Source organism: Danio rerio, chromosome 2 (genome assembly GCF_049306965.1).
Source record: "Danio rerio strain Tuebingen ecotype United States chromosome 2, GRCz12tu, whole genome shotgun sequence".
NCBI lineage: Eukaryota > Metazoa > Chordata > Actinopteri > Cypriniformes > Danionidae > Danio > Danio rerio.
In genome coordinates, this window is record NC_133177.1 from 33,127,483 (window position 1) to 33,151,698 (window position 24,216).

The window sequence follows — 24,216 nt, forward strand, 5'->3', positions numbered from 1 at the left end:
GTCACAATTGCAAAATGTTAATTCAGAACTGAGAGATTTTAAGTCAACATTGTGAGATGTGAAGTTAGATTTGCGAGAAGCAGTTAAACAGCATGTAAAGTAGGAATTGCAAGATATAAAGTCAGAAAACTCCATTTTCCGGTAACATTTGAGAGCTGTTGAGCAGGTTCTTAAACACTGCTGATTGGCCATTGTGTTCATGAGAGGATTTGACAGCCACATCTATCTAAGGGTCCTTTTTAGCTTATCTGGCTTTTAATGCTTGAAATGCAAGTGGGAAATGCTGGTACCATAACAATTTCTACATTTAAGCACTGAAAGGTACTAAAGTCTGTATTTTTGACATTCCCAGTGAGAATTGCAAGATGTAAATTCAGAACTGAATGTTGTAAGATGCGAATTAGTATTCACAAATTTATTGATCATTTCACATCCATTCCTCATCTCCAATAATTTAATCCTGGCTCTAATTGCCATTGCACAATTTCACCAGCACCTTCATAAACGTACCTCCTCATTATTATTATTAAATTATTATCAAACAAAAGTGTTTGTGATATCAGCAGGGCAGTACCTTTCCTTTAAGATAGAGTTCAATTAGAGTTAGGTGACTTGAAGGATCTCTTGGTGCTTCCAGTGCTTCCCTATATGCGTAAGCCCTGGTCTAATGCCAGAAATCTCCCTGCGTTGTTGAGATCACTGCCCATGTAATCACGTTTATACAGATCCACAGATGAGGACAGTCAACTAATCCTCCTGCCTTTCTCCTTCAGTACTTATCGCTCCTGTCAAATACAGCCCTACTGCATGTGTCAGCAGAGGCATTAAACTGTGACGTACCTTCATATACATGTTTTTTTTCTCTCTTCAGTGAAACAGTGATTAATGAGTTGACCACAGCGACACATTGGGCAGGGAATTCATGTCCTTCAAACTTAAAGTCACCATGAAGTCAGAACACCGCTCTGATTTTAGTGCTGTTTCATCATAGAGCTGTTATAAGGTGTGACAGCAATGTGATTATGTTTTCAGAGAATTTTTAAGAAGTAAATTAGTAGCGCTGTTTCTGTAACTTAGTGTTTATAATATAAAATAATATAAAAGCAGTTTATAAATGAATACAATAAAAACCTGTCATTTGTAAATTAATGTATTTATGGGAAAAGTATTTTAAAAGGGCCAAACAATGCAAATTTAATGCAAAATATTGTTGAAATAAAACAATAATACAAACATAGTATAAGTAAATATTGTGGAATTAGAAGTAAGGTAATACTTCACAGTAAACTAAATTTTGTTAACATTAGCTATAATCATTTGTTAAAATAACCAAGCATAAATAAATAAGCATTTTTAATCACTCCATTTCTCTTAGCAACATAGTGCATTTCAAATTATGCTTCATACAAGTGAGTGGGCTTGATAAACCACCAGTAGAAACACTCTTCTCTCTTATGCACCAGAGACTTTACCTAAACTCCAACTTACAAGAACTCAAAAAGGAAAATAATGTTTACTATAAATGTATCACAACCATGTTGCACTGATTGCTTCAACCTTAAATACCTCCAGTACAATATTTAACCTTCAATACCTCTTTTGCACAGAATTCACCTTGGATAACTCTCAGTATCCTTCACAACACTGTTCAGTCTTGTGTAAAAGAACTTGTATAACCTGTCATGGTCACCTATTCTGGCCACACAGCCAGAATAAAAGCAGTTTTTAATTTTTTTTAAATCCCTTTTAAGGTCAAAATTATTAGCCCCTTTAAGCATTTTTTTTCTATAGTCTACCGAACATCCCATCATTATACAATAACTTGCCTAATTACCCTAACCTGCCTAGTTAACCTAATTAACCTAGTAAAGCCTTTAAGTGTCTTGAAAAATATCAAGTAAAATATTTACTGTCATCGTGGCAAAGATAAAATAAATCAGTTTTTAGAGACGAGCTATTAAGACTATTATGATTAGAAATGGGTTAAACAGAAATTGGGGGAAATAAACAGGGGGGCTAATAATTCAGGGGGGCTACTAATTCTGACTTCAACTGTAACATTAATAAAGGTTAATAAATGTTGTTAAAAAAATTATGCTGTAAAAAAAATCGCTTTTTGTTATTTACTGCATGTTGAAATGTTATTGTAAAAAGTTAATTGAATTCCCTGCATTAACCATCATCATTAGCAACTCATATTGCATTTCATGTATTGGTCCATCTTCATGGGATTATTTTGATGTGCTTGTTTTTTCTCTCTAAAAAATATTTGCAGTCCTCTGACAGACAAGATTTCAGCTTGTTCATTATGTCATTATTAGGAATTTGGTTCAGATCAGACACAGAGTTCAGAGAAATTCAATGGGATTCATTTCCGCAATAATTTCAAGTGTTTTCCGGCTGAATTGGACCAGATCTCATTTGGATGGACTATTGCCATGTCCTGTAGCATTTCCTCTCACCGGGGATTAAAAAATCAGCTCTTTTAAAACTCTCATCTTTATGGCTACATCAACCTCTGACTGGACTTAAGGTCTCTTGGTCACAGCCAGACGCCAGTCAACCTGGCAGAACAATCCCTGCGTCATGCCATGCCAATCACAGCCTATAGCGAGAGGCTATTCAGAGCCCTTTCCTGAAATTTATACAGCATTACACAATATCAATCACTGCATGCCTCCCGTTTGACCTCAGCATTATTTAGTCTGCCTCACCAGTAGTTTAACACACACGAGCAACACTCAATACTTGGGTAATCGATTACAACAAAGCACTTTGTTTTACTACACAGATGACATTGATGTAGCAGGTTGCACTGTTTAGATGCACCTCTATAAGGTTTTCCTAATGGTTGAAAGGTCATTTGTTGGTTAAGCTTTCATAGATTTTTAACTTAACCCAAGTTCGCCCTTTGTAATCAGAACATGGTGACATTTTTCACTCTTGTATGGACCTTGCGAAAGGTGTTCACATTGTCATCTGTGTGGGAGGACATTTCAGGATAATTGTAATAGGATTGAGTTTCTATCTATAGTAAGGATATAGAAAGGTTAGGAGCAGTTACTCAGTCTTTCCCCTACCCCCACAAGGGAAGAATCAACCCCTAATCTCTTTAGTCTTCCTTAAACATTGTAATATTAGGCACACTTGTAAGGAAATAGTGGGTTGGCAAATTGTGTCATGGTTGCCGATTGTGTGAAATCAGCTAAATCCTCCATTCCTTTGTGGCTTATATATATTTTAAGGACTGTTCTGATGGCTTGATAAGACTTCAAAGTTGTCCGATTTAATTTTGGGGTAATATGGTGAGGAAGTTGATATAAAAATGTGCTGAGTATGTTGAAAGTCTGTTATGCCATCTCTTTCATAAGGGTATTTGCGTGGTACACAATGACAGGACATTGTGAAGGTCAGCGTTTTATTCTCCACGCAGGAACATTATTAATCCCCTCTTAATGCAGGACCAGTGAATGAGTAACTGTTCCTCAATTTATTGCTCAGTGTCTTTCGTAGCACGTCATAGTTTGTTTTGTCTTTGAGGATGAGATTATAATCTATAAGGGCACAGTGGCAGTACAGTTGTTCATATGTAACATATGTACTTCCTAAATACTCATTTATTTAAAATATTTGACCAATTGTCTACATAGTCTGCATCTTCTGTATCTATCTACTGTGAAAGAATGGTAGATAGAAATAGGATAGATTAGAATGTTGTAAATGGATGGAATTATGAAAAGACTGAAAACGTGGGAAATTCATACAATTTTCAACAACCGTCTTCAGTTCTAAGAGAGAATATGTAGAACATGATGGAAAATGAATGGACATTAGACCCTCTGTTGTAGAAAGTTTTCACTCAGAAAGTGCTAGCAAATTCAGATAGAAAATCAAAACAGATTATTAGTTAAAAAAAATTGAAGGTAACAGATTGAATTAAATATAATATATATATATATATATATATATATATATATTTTTTTTTTTTTTTTAAGTAGTGCTACTTAATTTGTTTTGTAAAACATACCTAAATAATCTTTAGTTTATTTCCAATTTTCTTATGGCAATTATTTTTTTAATTTTGTAGTGCAAAAGTAGCTGTTTATAGTCTAATTAAAAGGTATCTGATTGTTTTGAATTCCTTTTTGTTGTTGTCGTTTCAATTTAGAACTTTCCAAACCATCCCAGCAAACAATTTTGTGTGTAAATAGATGTCTAATAGACATCTAAACGTACACAGCTTGGCTAAAACAAGGCTAAACTTGGGCTGTCAGTGAAAATCTAATAAAAATCTAAGAAGAGCCCAAATCCAGACTAGTTGTCAAATAGAGATTAGACAGACTTTATGTGTAGTCATTCATTTCTGTTTAATAGATGACTAGTCTAGTTTTGGGCTATTCCTAGACGTCTGTTAGATTTTCACTGACAGCCCAAATTTAGCCTTGTTTCAGCCAAGATGACTGTTTAGTCGACTATTAGACATCTTTTAAAAAATGCTTGCTGGGATGTGGGATTTTCCTATTGATATACACCAGTATATATATATATATATATATATATATATATATATATTCTTTTTTTTGTGTGTGTGTGTGTAAGAATGTGATGTCTCCTATACCTGTAATGCAGCAAAAAGTGAAACTAATCTGATGAAATGCAATATAATATCCAGACAAGTAACTCAGTCTGATCAGGGTTATTTGATTACCTTGCAGGATGAGTTAGAAAAACCTCACGGGAAAATCTCCATATTCTAACAAAGCAGCTGATCAATACGGGCTTGTCAAAGCCATTTGTGAATTGATGTGCAGTTGGAGAATGAGAGAACAGGCGATGTGGATTGCATTATGAAAAAGGGCACAATCTCATCTACATTTCACTGTACAATAATCGGTCATTTTAAGTTTGTTCCAGCAGCTGGTGTGCTAAAAAACAAAATAAAATAACGACCCTTAAATTACAGAAATTTACCGAAAAATAATAGATGGTAAATTACTGAAATTTACAGAAAATTTAAATGTAAGGAAATCTCTGTAATTTGATATCTGTTATTTCATGTTTCACCCCAGCTGCCGAAAAAAAAAAATAACATAACATAGAATAACGATTTTTTTTTTTACAGTGTGGCTTTACAGTTCAAAATCCAACAAATGTCACTCATCTGTAAATTAATTACTTTTATCATTGGAGAAAACATTGTAGGTGATTTCAGCCTATTTTGGTTCAGTTTAAATACACTTAAATTGAGTAACTACAAAAGAGGTTGTTTATGCGTATATTGTGGTCAAAGTTACGTCAAAAATTAGGGAAAATAGCTAAATAACTAAGATACCTGAATAATATTTTACTACAGTTACTCAATTAGTACAAATACTGTCTTCAAAGGGAAAAATGTATACATTAACTATAGTTTTACAGAATAAGTATATTATTCATATATTGTAAATAGCAATATTTGTTAATATAATAAATATATAATAAATGTAATTATACAATATGTTTTTAGTGGCGACCCCTGATACAGAAGGGAGTTAAGTCAGTAACATGTCTATATTTAAAGGTGTATAATAATATTGCTTTGGAATAAATTAATCCATTTTTATTATAAGTTTATATTTATAATTGCTTACAAATTCTTCAATTTTTGTCCATTTGATATTTTCGTAATGCAAAGCCTTATATGTCAGAAATCTTTGTTATGTTGGCAAATGAACTTATATAAATGTTTTAATGTCATATCACTAAACTATTTTTTGTTTCCCCCCAGGTTTTGGCTATAATATCAATTCTGTTCATCATCCTCTCAACCATTGCACTGTCGCTAAATACACTGCCAGAGTTACAAGTGATTGATGAATTTGGACAGTCCAATGACAACCCAAACCTGGCCCACGTCGAAGCCGTTTGCATCGCCTGGTTCACGATGGAGTATCTTCTCCGCTTTTTGTCTTCTCCCAACAAGTGGAAGTTCTTCAAAGGACCACTGAATGTCATTGATCTCCTGGCCATCCTCCCTTACTATGTCACAATATTTCTTACCGAGTCCAACAAGAGTGTCCTCCAGTTCCAGAATGTGCGCAGGGTGGTTCAGATCTTCCGGATCATGAGAATCCTGAGAATCCTGAAACTTGCCAGACACTCAACTGGTCTCCAGTCTCTTGGCTTCACGCTGAGAAGAAGCTATAATGAACTCGGACTGTTGATTTTGTTTTTAGCCATGGGCATCATGATCTTCTCCAGTCTAGTGTTCTTTGCTGAAAAAGATGAAGATGCCACAAAATTCACTAGTATTCCCGCTTCGTTCTGGTGGGCAACAATCACCATGACGACTGTGGGTTATGGAGATATCTATCCCCAAACTCTTCTAGGCAAAATAGTAGGTGGACTCTGTTGTATTGCTGGCGTATTAGTGATTGCTTTGCCCATTCCTATTATCGTCAACAACTTCTCTGAGTTCTACAAAGAACAGAAGCGTCAAGAAAAGGCAATCAAGCGAAGGGAAGCTCTTGAAAGGGCCAAGAGGAACGGGAGCATTGTATCGATGAACCTAAAGGATGCCTTCGCACGCAATATGGAATTGCTGGACGTTGTGATAGAAAAGAATGAGGACAAGGCCGCAGACAACCACCTTTCACCCAGTCGCTGGAACTATCAGAAGAACCCCAACTCTGAATTGGGTTCAAAAGGCTTTGATTCCAAATATCAAGAAGTTGGCCAGTTGGCTTCTCCAGAACGAGTTTTCAGATCTACTCCAAGTCCTCAACGGTTGAACGCAAAATCTCTTGAGCAAATGTACAACCAGATGACGGCCGCCTCGTCCATGAGCAGCAGTGGACCTTCAGCTAGCAAAGTGAGCACCGTTGTTGGTAGAGAAGAAGAGATGGAGATGAAGGTTGTGCAGTGTGAACCACGGCTCAAAGAAAAACCCGTCACTGAGATCAGAAGCCTGTCCAGCGTGGACAGTTTTGCTAGCTGTGCCACAGACATCAGTGAAGTCGAAAGAAGCGCACTTCTTCCTAATTTTGCAGGAAGGCATCCACGCGCTCCTCCGCCGCTCGACCTCAGCCAGATCACCTCCCTGGAGAAGCGAGCAAAGCAGCCCACCATCATCAAAGAAGGCCTCTATGAGTTTGTCCCATGCAAGTCAGATGGCAGCAGCACCATGTCACAGGGCGAGGAGAACCAAAGCTTCGATCAAAGTGACGAAAATGTGAGAAGCCCTCCTCAAGGTAACCAAGTCAAACTAAAAGGACTCAAAGTGAATTTCACTGAATCTGCAGAGGAAGGGGCGTCTAACTTGCACTTAGTGGTGACGGATGATGTAGCCACTTTGACACCAAAGGTCCCAGTATCTGACCCATTACTGCTGGCAGGTTCTCCTCGCCAAAGCCCCAGGGCTACTGAAGGGGACGGAGCCACGAGCTCTCCAGGGTTCAGCCTATCGTCTTCTGAAAGCCAAAGAGGGAGAAACCACGTCGATAGAGCCGCTGTTACTCCCACGTCCCCTAAAAGTGCACAAAACTGTGCTTCTGCCACGGCTGGTGCCGTCGGAGCAGAGGACAACATTCAAAGTGGACAGAAGGTGGACAACCACCTCCTTTCCCCCGATATCTTAAAATCTTCAGGGGATGGAGGTCGCTCACCGCCGTGTGAAACTAGCATGTGAGCTGCGTTATTCACAGAACAAAAGCATCCGAGTATGTGGACAGAAAGAGGCATACTGATGTAGTGAAGAGGATTTTCTTCTGTCTTTCTTCAACATTATTGGACTGCAGAGCCGCAGAGATTGAATTATGATCCTGAGAGACAAGGTCTGCTCTCGACTCCAGGAGCTTAGCGATATTCATTCAGAGGGAGGACGTTACAGAACAAAACACACTCTATTTGTTCTAACGTTGTTATTTTGTAACAGTATGACCCTCCATGTGAAGGATTAGCTAGCTAAATCATATATCTTTTAAATCATTGATTCAGGCAACTGCGATAAGACCACAACTGTTCATTGTAGATTTGCAGCCCACTTAACAGTTTTTTAAAGACTAATCACGGTCAAATTTGTGTTGGGTTGGTTCAATAGTTCTGACCAAAGTGCTACCAGTGGAAATTGGCTGTTAGACTTGAAAGAAATTTTTTTTTGACCAAAATATGCCTTCATTTGACATTTTTCTGCTAAGCAATATTCCTCAGTGGTCACAGGAGAAGCAGTTTTTAATTCTCCCCACAGAGATCAAATCAAATTCCTTATTGAACTTTTAACTGTCCCTGAGTAATTAATAGAAGTTAAACTTCCAAGAACAAAACACATCAGTTCTAAATATAATATCTACATGAGCATGTGTTTCAGTTTGCATCACTCAGTATAGATGAGCCATAGCATTTTTTAGAAAGACATAATTTGAATAATAGTTAGCATGTTTACTGCTGTGGGCAACTCTCCACATCAGTGAATCTGTATGGAAAGATCACTGTTTATGTTGCCTTCAATTCAGAATCAGCCGAGGGAAACCTATGATGGCCATAGTAAATCAACTATGCCCTCTGCTGGATGAAGGAAATGGCACTTTATTTCTATGAGATGTCAGCTTGACTGGATGGGAATATTGTACATTTTAAGAATGTTTTTTTTGTTATGTTCCTCTCCTGATGTGCAATACGGTTTGCCCAGGCAACAGGGAGGTCAAATGGACGTCAACAAAGTGGAGAAGCTTGAGTGACTGTATGATTTGTATATTAATTGTACATTCAAGACATTATCCGCTACATCAATTTAGTGTAGAAACACAGGTTGTGTGATGTCAATTGTACTTAAGTGGTTTTTAAAACAAACTAGGCAGGAATACAAATCCTGCTTTAAGTATTCAAATCGGTGCCTTTTCATAAACAGTCATTTATGAGAAGGCGTTAAGATCTTTGGTTTGGTTCAGACAAGTCTGTACAGAAAGTCCTACTTTTTATAGAGACAAATATGCAAATATAATTATGTTCTCAGGTTTTTTAATATAATCTTGAAAACCCTAATGTTGAAATATGTGAAAACCATTGTCTGTCAGTCAAATCAAAAGGTGAGGAAACAACCCTGAAATAAGCACTGCACGATCATCTTCTTGCACAAGCGTTGAGCAGATTTCATCAAAACAACTTGACTATTGTATCTACATTCAGAAATTACAGACTTATTTCTGCATATATCAAATTTGTTTTTCATTAAGTTCGGATCCTAGTTTGTATATCAATGTGACATTGTTTATAGCTGTACATCTTTTCTTTGAAATAGTGACTGCATTGTTCCAGAAACATAGAACCACCATTAAACAAATAAATGTTTATACAAGAAACTATGGGCATGTTCTTTAAGGCATCATTCTCATCTCAAACTGGTTTTATAGCAAGTTGCTTCTTTAGATGTGGCAATATGTAGCATCTTTGATGCGTTTTGACTTCAGAGACTCATGCTTCACAGTGCATATCAGTAGAAACTGAAGTGTCACAATAAACAGATGCCAAGAAATAAATCTCAAAACCAGTGTGTGTGTAAATGATTTTATTTTCTTCACAGACCAACAGCAGAGAATGTTCCAAAAACCTGAAGAAAAAAAGAAAGAGGGGGTATCAATAGAAGTTCTTAGCAGAAAAGCAGATTCAACAGCCCTAACATTTGTTTTAAATCTGATTCATTTCCAACAGCTTGTTGGGTGATGCTTTAAATCAGGGGTCACCAATCCTGGTCCTGGAGGGCCGGTGTCCCTACAGGGTTTAGCTCCATCTTGCCTAAACACACCTGCCTGGATGTTTCAAGTATACCTTGTAAGACCTTGATTAGCCTATTCAGGTGTTTTTGATTAGGGTTGGAGCTAAAATCTGCAGGACACCAGCCCTCCAGGAACAAGTTTGGTGACCACTGCTTTAAATCCTCCAGTAAATTCTACTGTGGTTGGCCAGTAATAAAACTATAGAAGTACTCCCTAAAGGTCATGTTTCTGAGATCAATTAATAGAAATGAACAGGCAGTACAGCACACAATATGCAAATTACCAGCACTTCTTACACTAGAACACTTCGCTCTTATCACCTGGTCTACAAAAGTAAATGAACAACTGTCAAACTACTGAAGAACAAAGCATCTACTGCTGTCTGGTGCTCACCACGTGTTCCTAGTTCATCCTCCTGACGAGTCTGTTGATCTGGTCCTCCCTGTTTCCTGCATCGCCTCCCTCCACAAAGTGAGTGGTCTTCTTGTTCATGCCACCACGAGGAGAGGACAATTTGAATGGCCAAAGGAAGTTATTGGCAGCCTTGAAGTTCTTCCCAACAGTGTAGATCTCATGGATGAGATCCTCAATGCAGATGATTCCACACTGACCTGGAGAGATGAAAACCATCAGAGTGAACCCGTATAAATGCTGCTGAAGCCACAGCTAGTGTTCAGGTAGCTTGTCCTTACCGAGGGTCTTCTCAATGAGAGAGTTGTCTGTCAGAGCAATGCGCTGCTTCTTGATCTTGCCAAATCCACGCTTGTAGATGAGCTCCCGCACTGATTTAAGGTTGGGGTAGCTATGAAAAATAAGAGGAAAAAAACATTTTAACATGTTATTAAGCTACTCAAGACTACTGTTAACTACTTTAAGAAACCGTCACCAAAAAATTTACTCAATCCCTCAAATCACATTGCAGTGCTTTTTAACCTGTGGCCTGTGATGTGATTACAGGAGAGCTACCAGCTGTTATAATGCAATTAATGTATATAAAAATGGCAAGCAGGGCTGCACGATTAACCACTAAAAGATCGCAATCTCAATTTCTACAATTCAGCCAATTATATTTTCAAAGTCAGGAGAGAAGCATAAAGGTGGTCTTTGTTTTATGTATGTGTGTGTATATATATATATATATATATATATATATATATATATATATATATATATATATATATATATATATATATATATATATATATATATATATATATATATACACACACACTCTCATGAACATTGACAGACTCCAAAAGCTGTTAAGAGTCAGCATGCTGTATTTATAAAAGGTATAATTCACCCAAAAATGTAATTTCTGTCTTCATGTAATGACGTATATGCTGCCGTGACATCACACGAGCTAATGCACTGTTTGTTTACCAAGGAGAGGATGCACACAGCAGCAAATTAGTTTTATTTTAGTGAACAGAACCGGCATAGGCTGTGAATTAAAGGTGATAAAGGTGTAAATATCATTTTGCTTATTGTTTTGAAGGTTTTGCTCTTTAATCGGGAACCATCTGGGTACAAATTATGATTTGCATTTATGTTTTTTTCTCTCACAGTTAAAGCAGCCATGAGCCGCACACTGCGAACTGGAAGTGCACACATTTAAATGATCAGATCACATTTTAGAGTAAAGATTACTACAAGCAAATGATATGGTTTTTCCTTTAAAGCAAACAGTGCTGTGGATGAGAATAAACATTTAACAGTGTCAGTACAACTTCTGTAACCTATACAGGATTGAATATAATCCAACAAGGAAACTGATAATAACAAATGTCTGATTTTACCAGTTAAAAAGTACATAGGATAAAAAGTACAAGTATAACATATTGCAAGCATTTGTTTCAAACACAATTCAACTTTAGAACTATAAATAGCTATATTTTGATGTCATCACTAGACTGTGGACAAATTTATGGTCTGTTCAAGTACACCGTCTCAAGTCTATACAAAATTTAGCATTTTAACCAACAATAGACCTATGCATAGGCCTATTATTATTAGATTTTGTTTTACAAGAAATAAAGGTTAATATGAGTAGGCTATTATTGTTATTTTACACCTACAGAATCGTGAGAAAATCAAGATCTTGATTAAGCAAAACAAATTGTCATTCTCATTTTATCCAGAATCATGCAGCCCTAATTACAAATCATAATTTGAGGACTAAAATAACAAGAAAACTAATAAATTCACTATTTAATTTTGCAGATTAGTTTTAATAACTAATTAAACCATTTTTGCTGAACGCATGGCTGTCAACAGGTCCAAAGCTTCAGTTCTCTGTTGGTTTAAACTGCTTGTCTGCCCTGTCACCTGCACCGGAAAAACCCAGTGCAAGTGGGACAACTTTTGTTAGGGAAATGCTGGTTCAGGGGTTAAGATACTCATGTTTGTGTGGGTTACAAGTGCTTAAAATTATCCATGAGACTCCCACAAAATGAATATGTAGATTGGTGTCCCATGAAAAGGCTTTTTAGAAAAATACATTGAATTGTAAAATGTTTGGATTTTTTTTTGTGCCACTAAATAGGATAATATTTTGTTGAAATTTTTCACTTAAAAATGTTACATAAACTTTTCTAAGTCTTTATGGTTACAATTTATTGCATTCTTGCAAAAAATAACCCAAAATCATAATACTGTTAATAATTCACCAATCATATCAATCCAAACACCCAAGATCTTCATCTACTGATCCCAATTAAAAACTTAGATCTCTAAATCTTTTATCTTTATATAAAATTTAAAACCTCTATAAACTGCAAAGTCTTGAGACATTTAAAGTTCAAAAACAAACTAAAAACACTCAAAACATCCAATCTGACTCCAGTGGTTCAACTGTAATTACACGAAAAACATCCAATCTGACTCCAGTGGTTCAACTGTAATTACACGAAAAACATAACCAAAACAATTTAAACTAGTTTATTTGTGAATGTTTTCTCTCTCATCAATGTGTGCGTTTATTATGAGCAACAGGATGCAAACCGACACCTGCCAAGACTGATAAGGACATACACAAACAAGTCTTCTTGGAGCTTTATATGCTTATAGTTGTACCACTTAAGTGACATAGAATGTTTTCGGTTCCTTTTCTGTCTCATCCATTGTTGTGCTGGCAAAATGAAGCTGTCTAAAATATCCTAATTTGTGTACTGAATGTTTATTTTTTCAATTGATCTTTCCTAATCTTGAATAATGGTAGTAAACCATAAGACGGCAGAAAATAAAGCAATGACAATCACAATTGAAACATTAACCTAAATATCAGCTTTACGTACCCCCAGGCAATGTAGGGCTCTGCAATTCGGAGCATGTTGATGGAGGCCTTGTTCAGTTTGACAAAGACACCGTTGAAGATCTGGCGGAGACGAAGCAGCTGAAGCACCTTGCGCACTTTAGGGCTGACACCATTGATACTGAGGACAGACAAAGCATCCCAATCAAGCAACTTCCAAAAGACAGTTTGAGTTTATTCAAATTGATATTCGTGGTGGTTTCAGAGGATTTGGCTTATTTTCAAGAGGAATCAGCATAGTCGATAAGACGGGGAAAAAAGAGCAACATCATTAACCACAATCTGTGACGGATTAACAGAACCAACACTGGAAAGTCAAAAGTTTACCCTCTGATCCTGATGACAAAAGCCAGTTTGGGCTCAGCCGGGACGTAATAGTTTCCAGCCTTACGAGCCATCCTGCTCATGCGGATTTCACGCCTGTACAGCTGCTTGTACTCCTTGTGGTAAGCTTCAGCTCTCTTGAAGATGAGCTTCCTGGTGACTTTGCTGGCCTAAGGGACAGAGCAGATTTGGCCACATTAATACTTTTGAAAAAATGAGCCTTCGTTTATAAATTAAAAGAATAAATAAAATGGATAACACTAAACCACCAACCTTCTTGTCAGCCTTCGCTTTCTTCAGACGTACGGCCCTGATGGCAGCGAACCGCTGTCGCCTCTTCAAGAGGCTTTCTGGGACTGAGGGAATCTTCTTCTTCCTAAATAAGAATAACAGCACATGTCATTTCCTAGTAAGCACCTTTGACATACAGACAGGGATATCGTCACAGTTGTAACAAAAATAAGTAAATATATAAACTACACCACACTAATATTTAAACAGCATACAAGTCAGATACTGACTGTAACCTGCACGACCATTATGTATAGTGTCAGAAAACCAGTATTTAACACAACCTTGCCAAAGACCAAACAGCATAAATATGGTTTGCTTAATCTACACGGCACAGTTAATCAGCCGAACATTAGACTTAAGCATATATTTATTAAAATATGCTAGCGCGGTAGCATCATGCCTTCAAGTTAGCAGCTAGCTAATGACAGTTGATAAATATTGGATATACTAGAGTATTTTGTAACAACGCGCCACACTTTGGCATTTTTCTCCTACAGAACTGCTGATCTGGACATATTTTAATGTAATTTCATAAACTGTTGCTTCACACGTTGCTGACCGAATCAGCCGATGGGCTACACGGACAATCATGCGAAATGTATTGATTAATCACACCGCATACTTGGCAATTTTCACATCTTAAGCGTTAAGCATATATGCGATGCTCATTTTGTTTCTTATAACTATAAAAAGAGCAATAACTAAACGGATGGAAGAAGATTTCACCGCACGGTTATCAACTTACGTTTCACCCGCCATTATCCCTACAGTAAAAGAGGCTTCTACGCATGCGCGGTAAGGTCTTATAAGGCAGGTCCTTCTTACTTCCGGTAAAATACGAGGTCTTCAAGTATATGCCTGCATTTTAAAACATTATATTCTAGTTATTTTGCTATTAAGCATTTTTCTGCTCACGTCAATATTTAATAATTAATATAAATCCTGTAAATATGCGCTCAGCCTCGTAAAGGTGTACACGCATTTGACGCAGAAGTTTTGGTTACTTTGCATAACAGGCGGACACACGCGTGGAAAGTTGTGAAGCCCAGTGAGTTGGAGCATATTTAAAGAGCTGGAGCTCCTCAAAAACACATTGTTTTGGGCAGATTTCGTGGATGCTGAGGGGTGCAGATTTTGGTTAAACAGGGTGTTTCTTTTATCACGTTTGCGGTTTGATTTCTTATCTAGTTTCATTTCTTGTCGATTTAGTTTGTTTAGTTTGTCGAGTTGAAACACCATGAATATCGCCACCGAGTTGTTCGTGGTCACTTTTAAAATAATCTGGTCGTTCGTACTGGCCGGTGCTAAATGGTTTATTCGTCCACGGGAGAAGAGTGTGGAGGGCCAAGTGTGCGTTATTACCGGAGCTGGAAGCGGTCTCGGGCGGCTGTTTGCGCTCGAGTTTGCCCGCAGACGAGCGACCCTTGTGCTGTGGGACATCAACCGACAGAGTAACGAAGAAACTGCAGAGATGGCGCGAGAAATCTACCGACAATTGAAGCCCTCCACCGGTAAGTTTACGCGTAAACTAACAGTGTATTTGTTGTTGATGTTGGAATTTAGTGCAGTAAAAACAATATAATGGGGTCTTAACCTTAAAGCCACGGACCCTAGAATCTTGGGTCTAAGTTAACGTTAAATGTGTTTGTTTGTTTGTTTGTTTTGTGCTACTTTTGTTTTTTCACATATGTCTTATTAAATTGTTTTGAATGTCTTTCAAAATTGTCTTTGTTGTTGTTTATGTAAGTGTGTGTTTTAATCCGTTTGGTCACATTTTAGTCTTTTCAATTGAATATTAGTAAATTAATTACCTGTTTTATTAGTTATTTTAATCTAGTATTTATTGACTTATTTTATATATTTTTGCAGTTACTTTTTATATATAATTAAGGTGATTTGTTAATTGTATGTTACTTTTCGTTTTTAATATCACTGCATTAGGCAATGCAGGTGTATTAGCTAGTTGTTGAAATGTTTCATGAAACCATTAAAATATGACATGACCCTAAATTAAGGTAGGATAAAAACCAGGTATGTGTGCAGTTTTTTTTTTTTTTTTTCCCTCCAAATATTTTTGCCTTATGTCTGTGTTATGTTTGTGTTACAGGGTCTTCAGATAGTGTTCAGGAATTGCCTCTTCTCCAGCCGAAGGTTTACACGTATATGTGTGATGTCAGTAAACGTGAGAGTGTGTATTTGACTGCAGAGAAGGTTCGCAGTGAGGTGGGAGACATTGACCTGCTTATCAACAATGCTGGAGTCGTGTCAGGACGACATCTTCTTGACTGCCCAGATGAGCTTATCGAAAGGACAATGATGGTCAACTGCCATGCTCACTTCTGGGTCAGTAAATCAGCACCGTTCCTGTCCAGTCTTCATGCTTGACATTCATTTTTAGATTCGGAATAAGATTTGAGTCCTAATGTCGGAAGTAGTTCATAAAGTTGATGAACTGGCCACTCCAGGATAACTTTTAATACTAGGTGAAGATTCACCAATGTTCTGTTTATCAAAACTCTTTATCACAGAGACATTACTTTATTAGATTGTACTGGTTTTAACCCAGTAAGAAACCTCCTTTTTTTAACCCTCATATTTGAACTAATCTTTAACAAAAAGTTACACCAAATTTAATTTGAAATATTATATAAATTATGAAAGCGTGATAGTTTCATTCTAAAGTTTATTTTCACTTAACAACGATCTTGCTTCTGTTTGTATGAATAATCTTATTTACAGACTACAAAGGCGTTCCTGCCAAAAATGCTGGAGCTGAATCACGGACACATTGTAACTGTAGCAAGCTCCTTGGGGTTGTTTACAACAGCTGGTGTGGAGGTAAGAAATTTTCTTTCCATCTTATATCTAGTATAATATACACAGTGCTGGCAAATTTAATCCGTATTGGACTACATGTTCTGTTGCAAATATATTGTGTAATGTATTCTAGACATTTTAGGTTACTTTGTTATAGATTACTTTTGTCTGATCTGTGTCAATAACTGACAAATTTGTGAATTAAACATTTATATTACATTTTGCTTTTTGACACAGAGCTTTGTTTAGAAGAATCAATCAAAGGCAAATGAAAACCCTTAAATGTATTTGTTTGCCGCTTGACCAACATTTACCTGTACTGTTTGCATAAGTTGTATATTTTGTCGGTTTACAGATCTTTGAATTACATGAACTGTAAAACCAACTGAAAATATAATCTAGTTTAATTACAAACACTTAATTCTTGCAATGTGATCACATAATCATCTTCTACCCAGGGGTTCATTTTTTTTTGTACTACTCAAGATATAAAATGATTAAAAAATAATAATAATAATAAATAAATAAATAAACTTTGGTCAACAATTAAATGTAGTTTTTCTCTTTTTTTATTTTTGTTGTAGGACTATTGCGCTAGCAAGTTTGGAGCCATAGGCTTTCATGAGTCTTTGAGCCATGAGCTGAAAGCAGCTGATAAGGATGGGATAAAGATGACTCTCGTCTGTCCTTTTTTAGTTGACACTGGCATGTTTGAAGGCTGCAAAATTAGGTTTGTGCTTTTCACCGCATGCCCAGAATTTACTTCTGTTGACAAAAAACTAATTTGATTATTTATATATATATTTTTTTTATATATACTGTTTTTTTTTTTTTTTAACAGGAAAGAAATGGCTCCATTTTTCCCTCCACTGAAGCCAGAGTACTGTGTAAAACAGGCTATGAGAGCCATACTAACAGACCAGCCAATGATCTGCACCCCTCGGGTCATGTACATGGTCACCTTCATGAAAACGTAAGTATAAAGCATTATAAGTGATGATAAAAGGAAATATTAGCCCTTCTGTGAAATTAACCTAAGGTGATGTTTACGGACAAGGAAAATTTCACAGTATTTCCTCAGTTTTTTTTTTTACTTATTTTCCGTCTGGCTGGAATAAAAGCCATTTCTTAATTTAATGTTTTAAATAATAATAACCCATTAATTTTTTAACACTGTCCAATGTCTTTCCTATTTGCCTACTTGACCTATTAAAAATGCTCTAAGCTATATCTTGTAAATATTATGTACTGTCATGGCAAAGACAAAAATGAGCTATTAGAAACTGGTTATTAAACCTATAGTTTGAAATGGTGTTTCTGTTCATTGATTTTTGAAGGTCACAAATTATAGTGTATTCTTGGTTTTGTGTAAAACTTGGTTTGTTCTGTTGTCTTGCAGTGTTTTGCCGTTTGATGCCATTGTGTGCATGTACAAATTTATTGGGGCTGATAAGTGCATGTACCCTTTTCTGGCTCAACGCAAGGAGTCGACGAACAACAACGAATCAAAGACTGGAATCTAATTGGTTCTGATTGATGAATTCTGTGTAGTTCCTCTGGAACGATGAAAGCTGTACATTTACAAGTCCTTCCTAATGACATTTTACTGCCATCTTTTGAGATTGCAATAATGACTGAGTAGAGATTTAACTTTAATTATGAAATGATGTGTTACTGTAAGATTATATAAGAAGGTCTGTCACCTATTTATGTGTACACATTTTATTTGTTGTGTGTTGTTGCTTTCCTTTCAACATTCTATGACTTTGTCACTTTAGAGGTTTGATCCTCCCAATAATGAAGTGCAATATTGAAAGTATTTCCTGTTGCCTTTTGTGGTCTTGATGTGTTGATGATTTGGATGATGCCAATGATTGACATGAGATCATCAAAACATGCCATAAGTGCATATTCAATAAATGATGTTCAAATGAATAATGTGCTGCATTCTTTACTGAAGAAAACTGTTCTAAGCTTTATATTATTCACTTGAATTAAATTGGAGTCATGTCAGCTTTCCCTTAAATGAAGATTATATTTCAAGTTTAGTTGACAATACTGCTTGCCATTCCTTTATAATTTTATCAGTTTCTGAGTAAATGTTTTCACAGAAAATAAAGTTTTTGTGAATGCGAAGCTCAAGTCCATATTTACAACATGTACAAAGATTAGTAGTCTGTAAAGTCTTTCAACTGAAAACCATTTTTGTTTAGGTTTAAATGGATTTGAAGTATGTTAAATCAAGTCATTAAATAAGTTACCTTTCATACAAAGTGATTAGAAAAGTAATTTTATTGCAATTCAAATGACCTTATTAGTATATAAATACATTAGTAATTTACCCAACACTGGAGGAAACATTCTAAAACGTTAACAGTTAATAAACCGCTATAATCTCAGTAACAATGTACTCTGTCTACAACCCCAATAATCAGTACAGATCAGTTGAGACTGCATGGGAAACACAAATAAAAAAAAGATTTCTCAATTTGCTTTGATTTGTATTTATAACAGACAATACAACAAACATTATTTAATGTGTTCCTCGTGAATTTCATTTTTTCAAAATATGCACATTCCAATTTTGGTTGATGCATTTACACATTTTAAAAAAGTTGGAACAGTAAAGCATTTACCACTCTGTAATGTTGCCATTCCATTTCACAACACTTAAAAGACATTTAGGGACTGAAAACAGTATTAAAGTGTTTCTGGCGTAATTTTGTCCCGTTCTTCCTTCAAACAAGTCTTAAGGTGGGCAATGGCATGGGCTTTTTTATTGTTGCAATTTGCGCTTCAAAATGCGCCACACATTCTCTACTGGAGACAGGTCCGGGCTGCAGGCAGGCCAGTATCCTCTTCTTCCGCAGCCAGGACTGTGTGCAGAATGTGGTTTTGCATTGTCTTGTTGAAATGTGCATGGGTGTCCCAGAAAAAGAAGGCAGCATTGTGTGCTCCAAAATCTCAATGTACTTCTCAGCATCATTGGGTCACAGAAGTGCAAGTTACGTTTGCCAAGGTCACTGACACAACCCCATACCATGACACACTGGCTTTTGGACTTGATTCTAATAACACTCTGGATGATCCTTTTCTTCTTTGGTCCAGAGCACAAAGCATCCTTTTCTCCCAAAAAATACTGATTCGTCAAGTGCACTTCTGGACACTGTTAACATGAGGCTTCTTTTTGGCACAGTACAATTTTAACTGCTATTTGTGGATGGAACTATGTATTACTTGACAAAGGTTTTGCAAAGTAGTCCTGAGCCCATGTGGTGATATCGCTTATAGATGAATGACGATACTTGATGCAGTGCATCGGAGATCACTGTTGTTCCAACTAGGCTTGAGGCTCTGTCCTGCACGCACTGAAATTCCTCTTTTAATTATGTTATGCACTGTTAAAGGTGAAATATCCAATTGTTTTCCTATCTTTTGAAGAGACATGTCTGACAGTCAAAGTAAATTTAGAAATCACTACTTTTTTATTTGCCTGTCCATACTGTCTCAACTTTTCCTGCTCATTCACTTGCGGAAATGCCAGTGACCGTTGGAAATATCAGCCATCCTTATCAATGGAATGAGAGAAGCAGGGAATCACATTCAAATGCCATCAATCTGATAACAAATACTCCCACTTGTTCTTGGCTTGAGGCAAAAAAGGATTTCTTTAGTTCACAACTTCAAACATAAAGACAAAATCTATATATAGCAAGTAAAGCAATCTCTTACAGAATTATATAATATTTTAAAAGGAATAGTTCACACAAAAACAAAAGTGCACTTTACTCACCTTCTAGATGTTCCAAAACTTTGTAAGTTTCATTTTTTTCTTAAGAATGTTGGAAAGCGGTAGTCACTGATATTCATAAGGTGAACAAATACTATGTTAGTCAATGGCTGCTGGTTTTCAACATTCCTTAATATCTTGTGTTAAAAAAAGAAACTCAAACAGGTTTAGAACAAGTGAAGGGTGAGAAAATGATGAAAATGTTCTTTTATCGATGAACAATCCCTCTAATACAATTAGAATTTATGGATTCAAACACTGAATTTGTAAATGTTTGTAACTATCTATTTTGCCATCTTAGATGTTTTAGGATACGCACCTCTAACCAATGCAAAATCACATTTTTAAAATCACCAGTACAAGATGCTCATACAGGGTTGTGTATTTGCTGGGTTTGTTTTTACTAAGAAACACAATTTTACATCTGTTTATTATTTTATATTAAAAAATAAATAAATAAAAACATAAGTCACTCAAAATTATAAAAAAGCAAAGATACAAAAAGTTACGCTGTTATTCATTCATCTATATAATGTTATTACCTACAATGTTATAAACAGAAAATAAATGACTTTAATAATTTCTATACTTTTGAAAATGCACAAATAAAACTATCAAATAAAAAATAAATCTCTGCAATCTTTCTTGAAATAAAATTACTGTAAAGTTAAAACATCGCTAAAAAACACAAAATGTTGTATCATAATATATTGTTAAATTACAACTCTTGTTTTATACAATTTTATATTGTATTCTGACACTCCTGTTATTTGGCAATGTTTAAACGTTACAGTCATTTTATTTTTTAGATAAGATTGCAAAGATTTATTGTTCATTTCATTCTAAACCTTAAGATGTCATTTATAATGGATTTATAAAGCATTAGTCTTCACTTTAGATTAGGTCACAAAACTGGATGAAGTCGAGTTAATAAAGCATTAATTAACAAACAAAAAACTATTACTTAATGCCTAAATAATAAGATATAGAAACTTTCACTTGAACAGTTTTATTAATCATTTAGTTCTGAATGATGACAAAGGTTAAAAGTGTATCATTAACAAAGTATAAAAACACAATCATTAAGCATGTTGCATGTGAACTGAAGCTAAGCAGGGCTGAGCCTGGTCAGTACCTGGATGGGAGACCACTAGGGAACATTAGGTTGCTGTTGGAAGTGGTGTTAGTGAGGCCAGCAGGGGGTGCTCAACCTGTGGTCTGTGTGAGTCCTAATGCCCCAGTAAAAGTGAAGGGGACACTACACTGTCAGTGGACACCGTCTTTCGGATGAGACGTTAAACCAAGGTCCTGACTCTCTGTGGTCATTAAAAATCCCATGGCACTTCTCGTGAAAGAGCAGGGGTGTGACCCCGATGTCCTGGCCAAAATCCCTCTATCGGCCCTTACGATCATGGCCTCCCAATCATCCCCTCCTACCGAATTGGCCCTATCACTGTCTCTCCACTCCACCAATAGCTGGTGTGTGGTGAGCGCACTGGCGCCGTTGTCCTGTGGCAGCCGTCGCATCATCCAAGTGGATGCTGCACACTGGTGGTGGTGTGGAGAGACCCCCCTCATGATTGTGAAGCGCTTTGGGTGTATGGCCATACACAATAAATGCGCTATATAAAAAAGAAAAAATACACAAAAAATACACATGTGCTTTCAAGTCAAGAATACAGCATTAGTAGCTGTATTTATAAACTGCTTACTAATGTCTAATAATGTAGAGTTAATACTTAAGAACATTTAATTAACTATTTGCTAATGCTTAATAAATGTTTCACAGTGTGTGTAGTTATTATAAAGTGTTACTAGCTAAACAACCAAAAGAAACAGGAATATAAATTACAATAAAATTAATCACACACACACACACACACACACACACACACAAACACACACACACACACACAAAACAGTACCAAAAAAAAGTACTTAGTAGGAAAGCCCACTGATCTCTCAACCAAGCCCATTGTCAAATCTCCATAATAAATGAAGACACTAGAATCATCACTAAAGCACCGTCCCATAGAATACATAGAAAACAATAATAATCAATTCAGACCAAACCGGTTTCCCTAAAGGTAGTCAAGCATCTAACATGCAGACTCTTCCTAAATTCTCAAAGCAGAAAAAGCTTTTGACAGAGTCAACTGGAAATGTCTGTTTCCCATAAAGGCAGGTTTGGTTTTGGGGAGTCGTTAATTGTGGCCTAACATCTACGCTGGGAAACTAGATAAGGATGCCTAGACTCTTCTTCTCTATTAACCATCTTTGTTGAACCAATAGTCGCATGCAGCCGTCAGTCAAAATGAAATCAATTCAAACACTAAATATGCGCTTACACCATATAATAAGTCTACATGCTGATGATACATTATTATACTAAGATCTCAAATCCTCATTACAGGAAACAACCAAATATGTTCTTAAATATTTCTGAATGGTCAAACAGCTGGAGTAAATCTGCAATATATTTCTGACACCTGCATTCCAAACATTACCAAAACCTCAACAAAGTCCTCTGTGTACCAATTACATCACCTATCTGAATGAATGTTTCCCCCAGCCTGTCAGAGTTGTTTGAACTCAACTCCCTTACTTAAAAAAAAAAAAAAAAAAAAATATATATATATATATATATATATATATATATATATATATATATATATATATATATATATATATATATATATATAATAATAATAATCTTCAACGCTGGATGGACCATACTCCCAAAAATAAATGACTAATTTACAATGATTACCCACATGGACATGGTTTAAATCCCTAGACTCATTTATTTCAAAATTATACAGGAAAAACAAGACAAACAAAACTGACAACCTTACAAAAGACAAAAACACAAAGAGAACTTGAAGCACTACATTACAATGTTATACTTTTACCAATTTTACCATTTTCCACAACTTCCTCCACAAATAACTTTCAAAAAGTGACTTAAACAGACACCTTTATTAGACTAGTGAGTTATTATTATTATTACTATTATTAATTCAATTTCTTTATTTCTATAGCACTTTTACAATGTAGTATGTCAAAGTATTGACCAAAAGTAGATTGAGAATGTCAGTCCAGTAATAGCATATTAACATACTATAAATTATTATTAATAATATTATACTATTGATAACTGCTGTACAAGTATTGTTTGTTCATATACGTTAATATTAGTAATATATATAATTATATATAACGTTAATATACTTTACAAATAAAATGTGACCCATTTTTTGTTAGATGAGTGTTTTCCATCATAGCTATGCAAATATATATATATATATATATTTCAAAGCAGATATTAATTTATATGATTTTTTTATCTCAGAGTGAAAATATAAACCAAAATCTTTAAAATGTGCCTGAATTAATATTATATTTTAGTGATGAAGAAATTTAAAAGTCTGGAGTTGGTCAGTAGCTATATGGGATATGGGATAGCCTTCTGCAAGTGACCAGTAAAATCATTCACGAGATGATTCGAAAAAATGTTATCACCCTAAAAAAAGTAACTAAACTAGTGATCGAGTTTTTCAGTTTCAAATTTATGAGCTTGTAAATGTGCTATATAAGTGTTATTACAGAGAAATTGTTTACATTTAAATTAGCTTAATTAAAAACACAGAATCGATGCTTCTGTTGCCTCAAGTCCGGTGCTGACACTGTAGGTCTATTGCTACATCACTGACCAGTTATGACGCAAAGGAAAATAGAAAACTCCCCTATGAGGGATAATGGTAGACGTTGACTAACAGGCCTGACCTGCCCTGTTAACTCCCTAAAAGCGAAAGCAGCACGAGAAATCTGATACACAAATAACCACGCTCACTTCACAAGGAAAAGACACCCACTCTTGCCTTACTCATTTGGATGATGCCATTACACACACAGGCAGATTTCGTACG

General features: G+C 35.9%; 3 protein-coding genes and 1 non-coding gene across 5 annotated transcripts in view; 2 read left to right on the forward strand and 2 right to left on the reverse strand.

The window, feature by feature from the left end:
- kcnb2a (potassium voltage-gated channel subfamily B member 2a) overlaps window positions 1-9,520 on the forward strand; it is a 32,754-nt gene extending 23,234 nt beyond the window's left edge. For both annotated transcript variants that reach the window (XM_678581.11, XM_005163446.6), the window contains exon 3: window positions 5,768-9,520. In XM_678581.11, the coding sequence (XP_683673.2) occupies window positions 5,768-7,666 (1,899 nt within the window). In that variant the 3' untranslated portion in view covers window positions 7,667-9,520. The remainder of the gene's footprint in view (window positions 1-5,767) is intronic.
- A 6-nt stretch (window positions 9,521-9,526) lies between these two features.
- Window positions 9,527-14,458, reverse strand: rpl7 (ribosomal protein L7). Its single transcript, NM_213644.2, is given in 7 exon segments — window positions 9,527-9,583; window positions 10,143-10,360; window positions 10,442-10,551; window positions 13,046-13,183; window positions 13,390-13,556; window positions 13,660-13,762; window positions 14,426-14,458. Coding segments are annotated over 6 exon segments (741 nt in total). The 5' UTR covers window positions 14,440-14,458; the 3' UTR covers window positions 9,527-9,583; window positions 10,143-10,151.
- On the reverse strand, window positions 13,255-13,344 carry LOC137488416 (small nucleolar SNORD12/SNORD106). Its single transcript, XR_011007442.1, has one exon. It is a non-coding gene; the product is annotated as a small nucleolar SNORD12/SNORD106 (small nucleolar RNA).
- A 335-nt stretch (window positions 14,459-14,793) lies between the features above and the next one.
- On the forward strand, window positions 14,794-18,432 carry rdh10b (retinol dehydrogenase 10b). The gene is given in 6 exon segments (NM_201331.1): window positions 14,794-15,191; window positions 15,788-16,023; window positions 16,420-16,518; window positions 17,082-17,227; window positions 17,339-17,470; window positions 17,897-18,432. Coding segments are annotated over 6 exon segments (1,011 nt in total). The 5' UTR covers window positions 14,794-14,917; the 3' UTR covers window positions 18,021-18,432.
- Window positions 18,433-24,216: the final 5,784 nt, after the last annotated feature.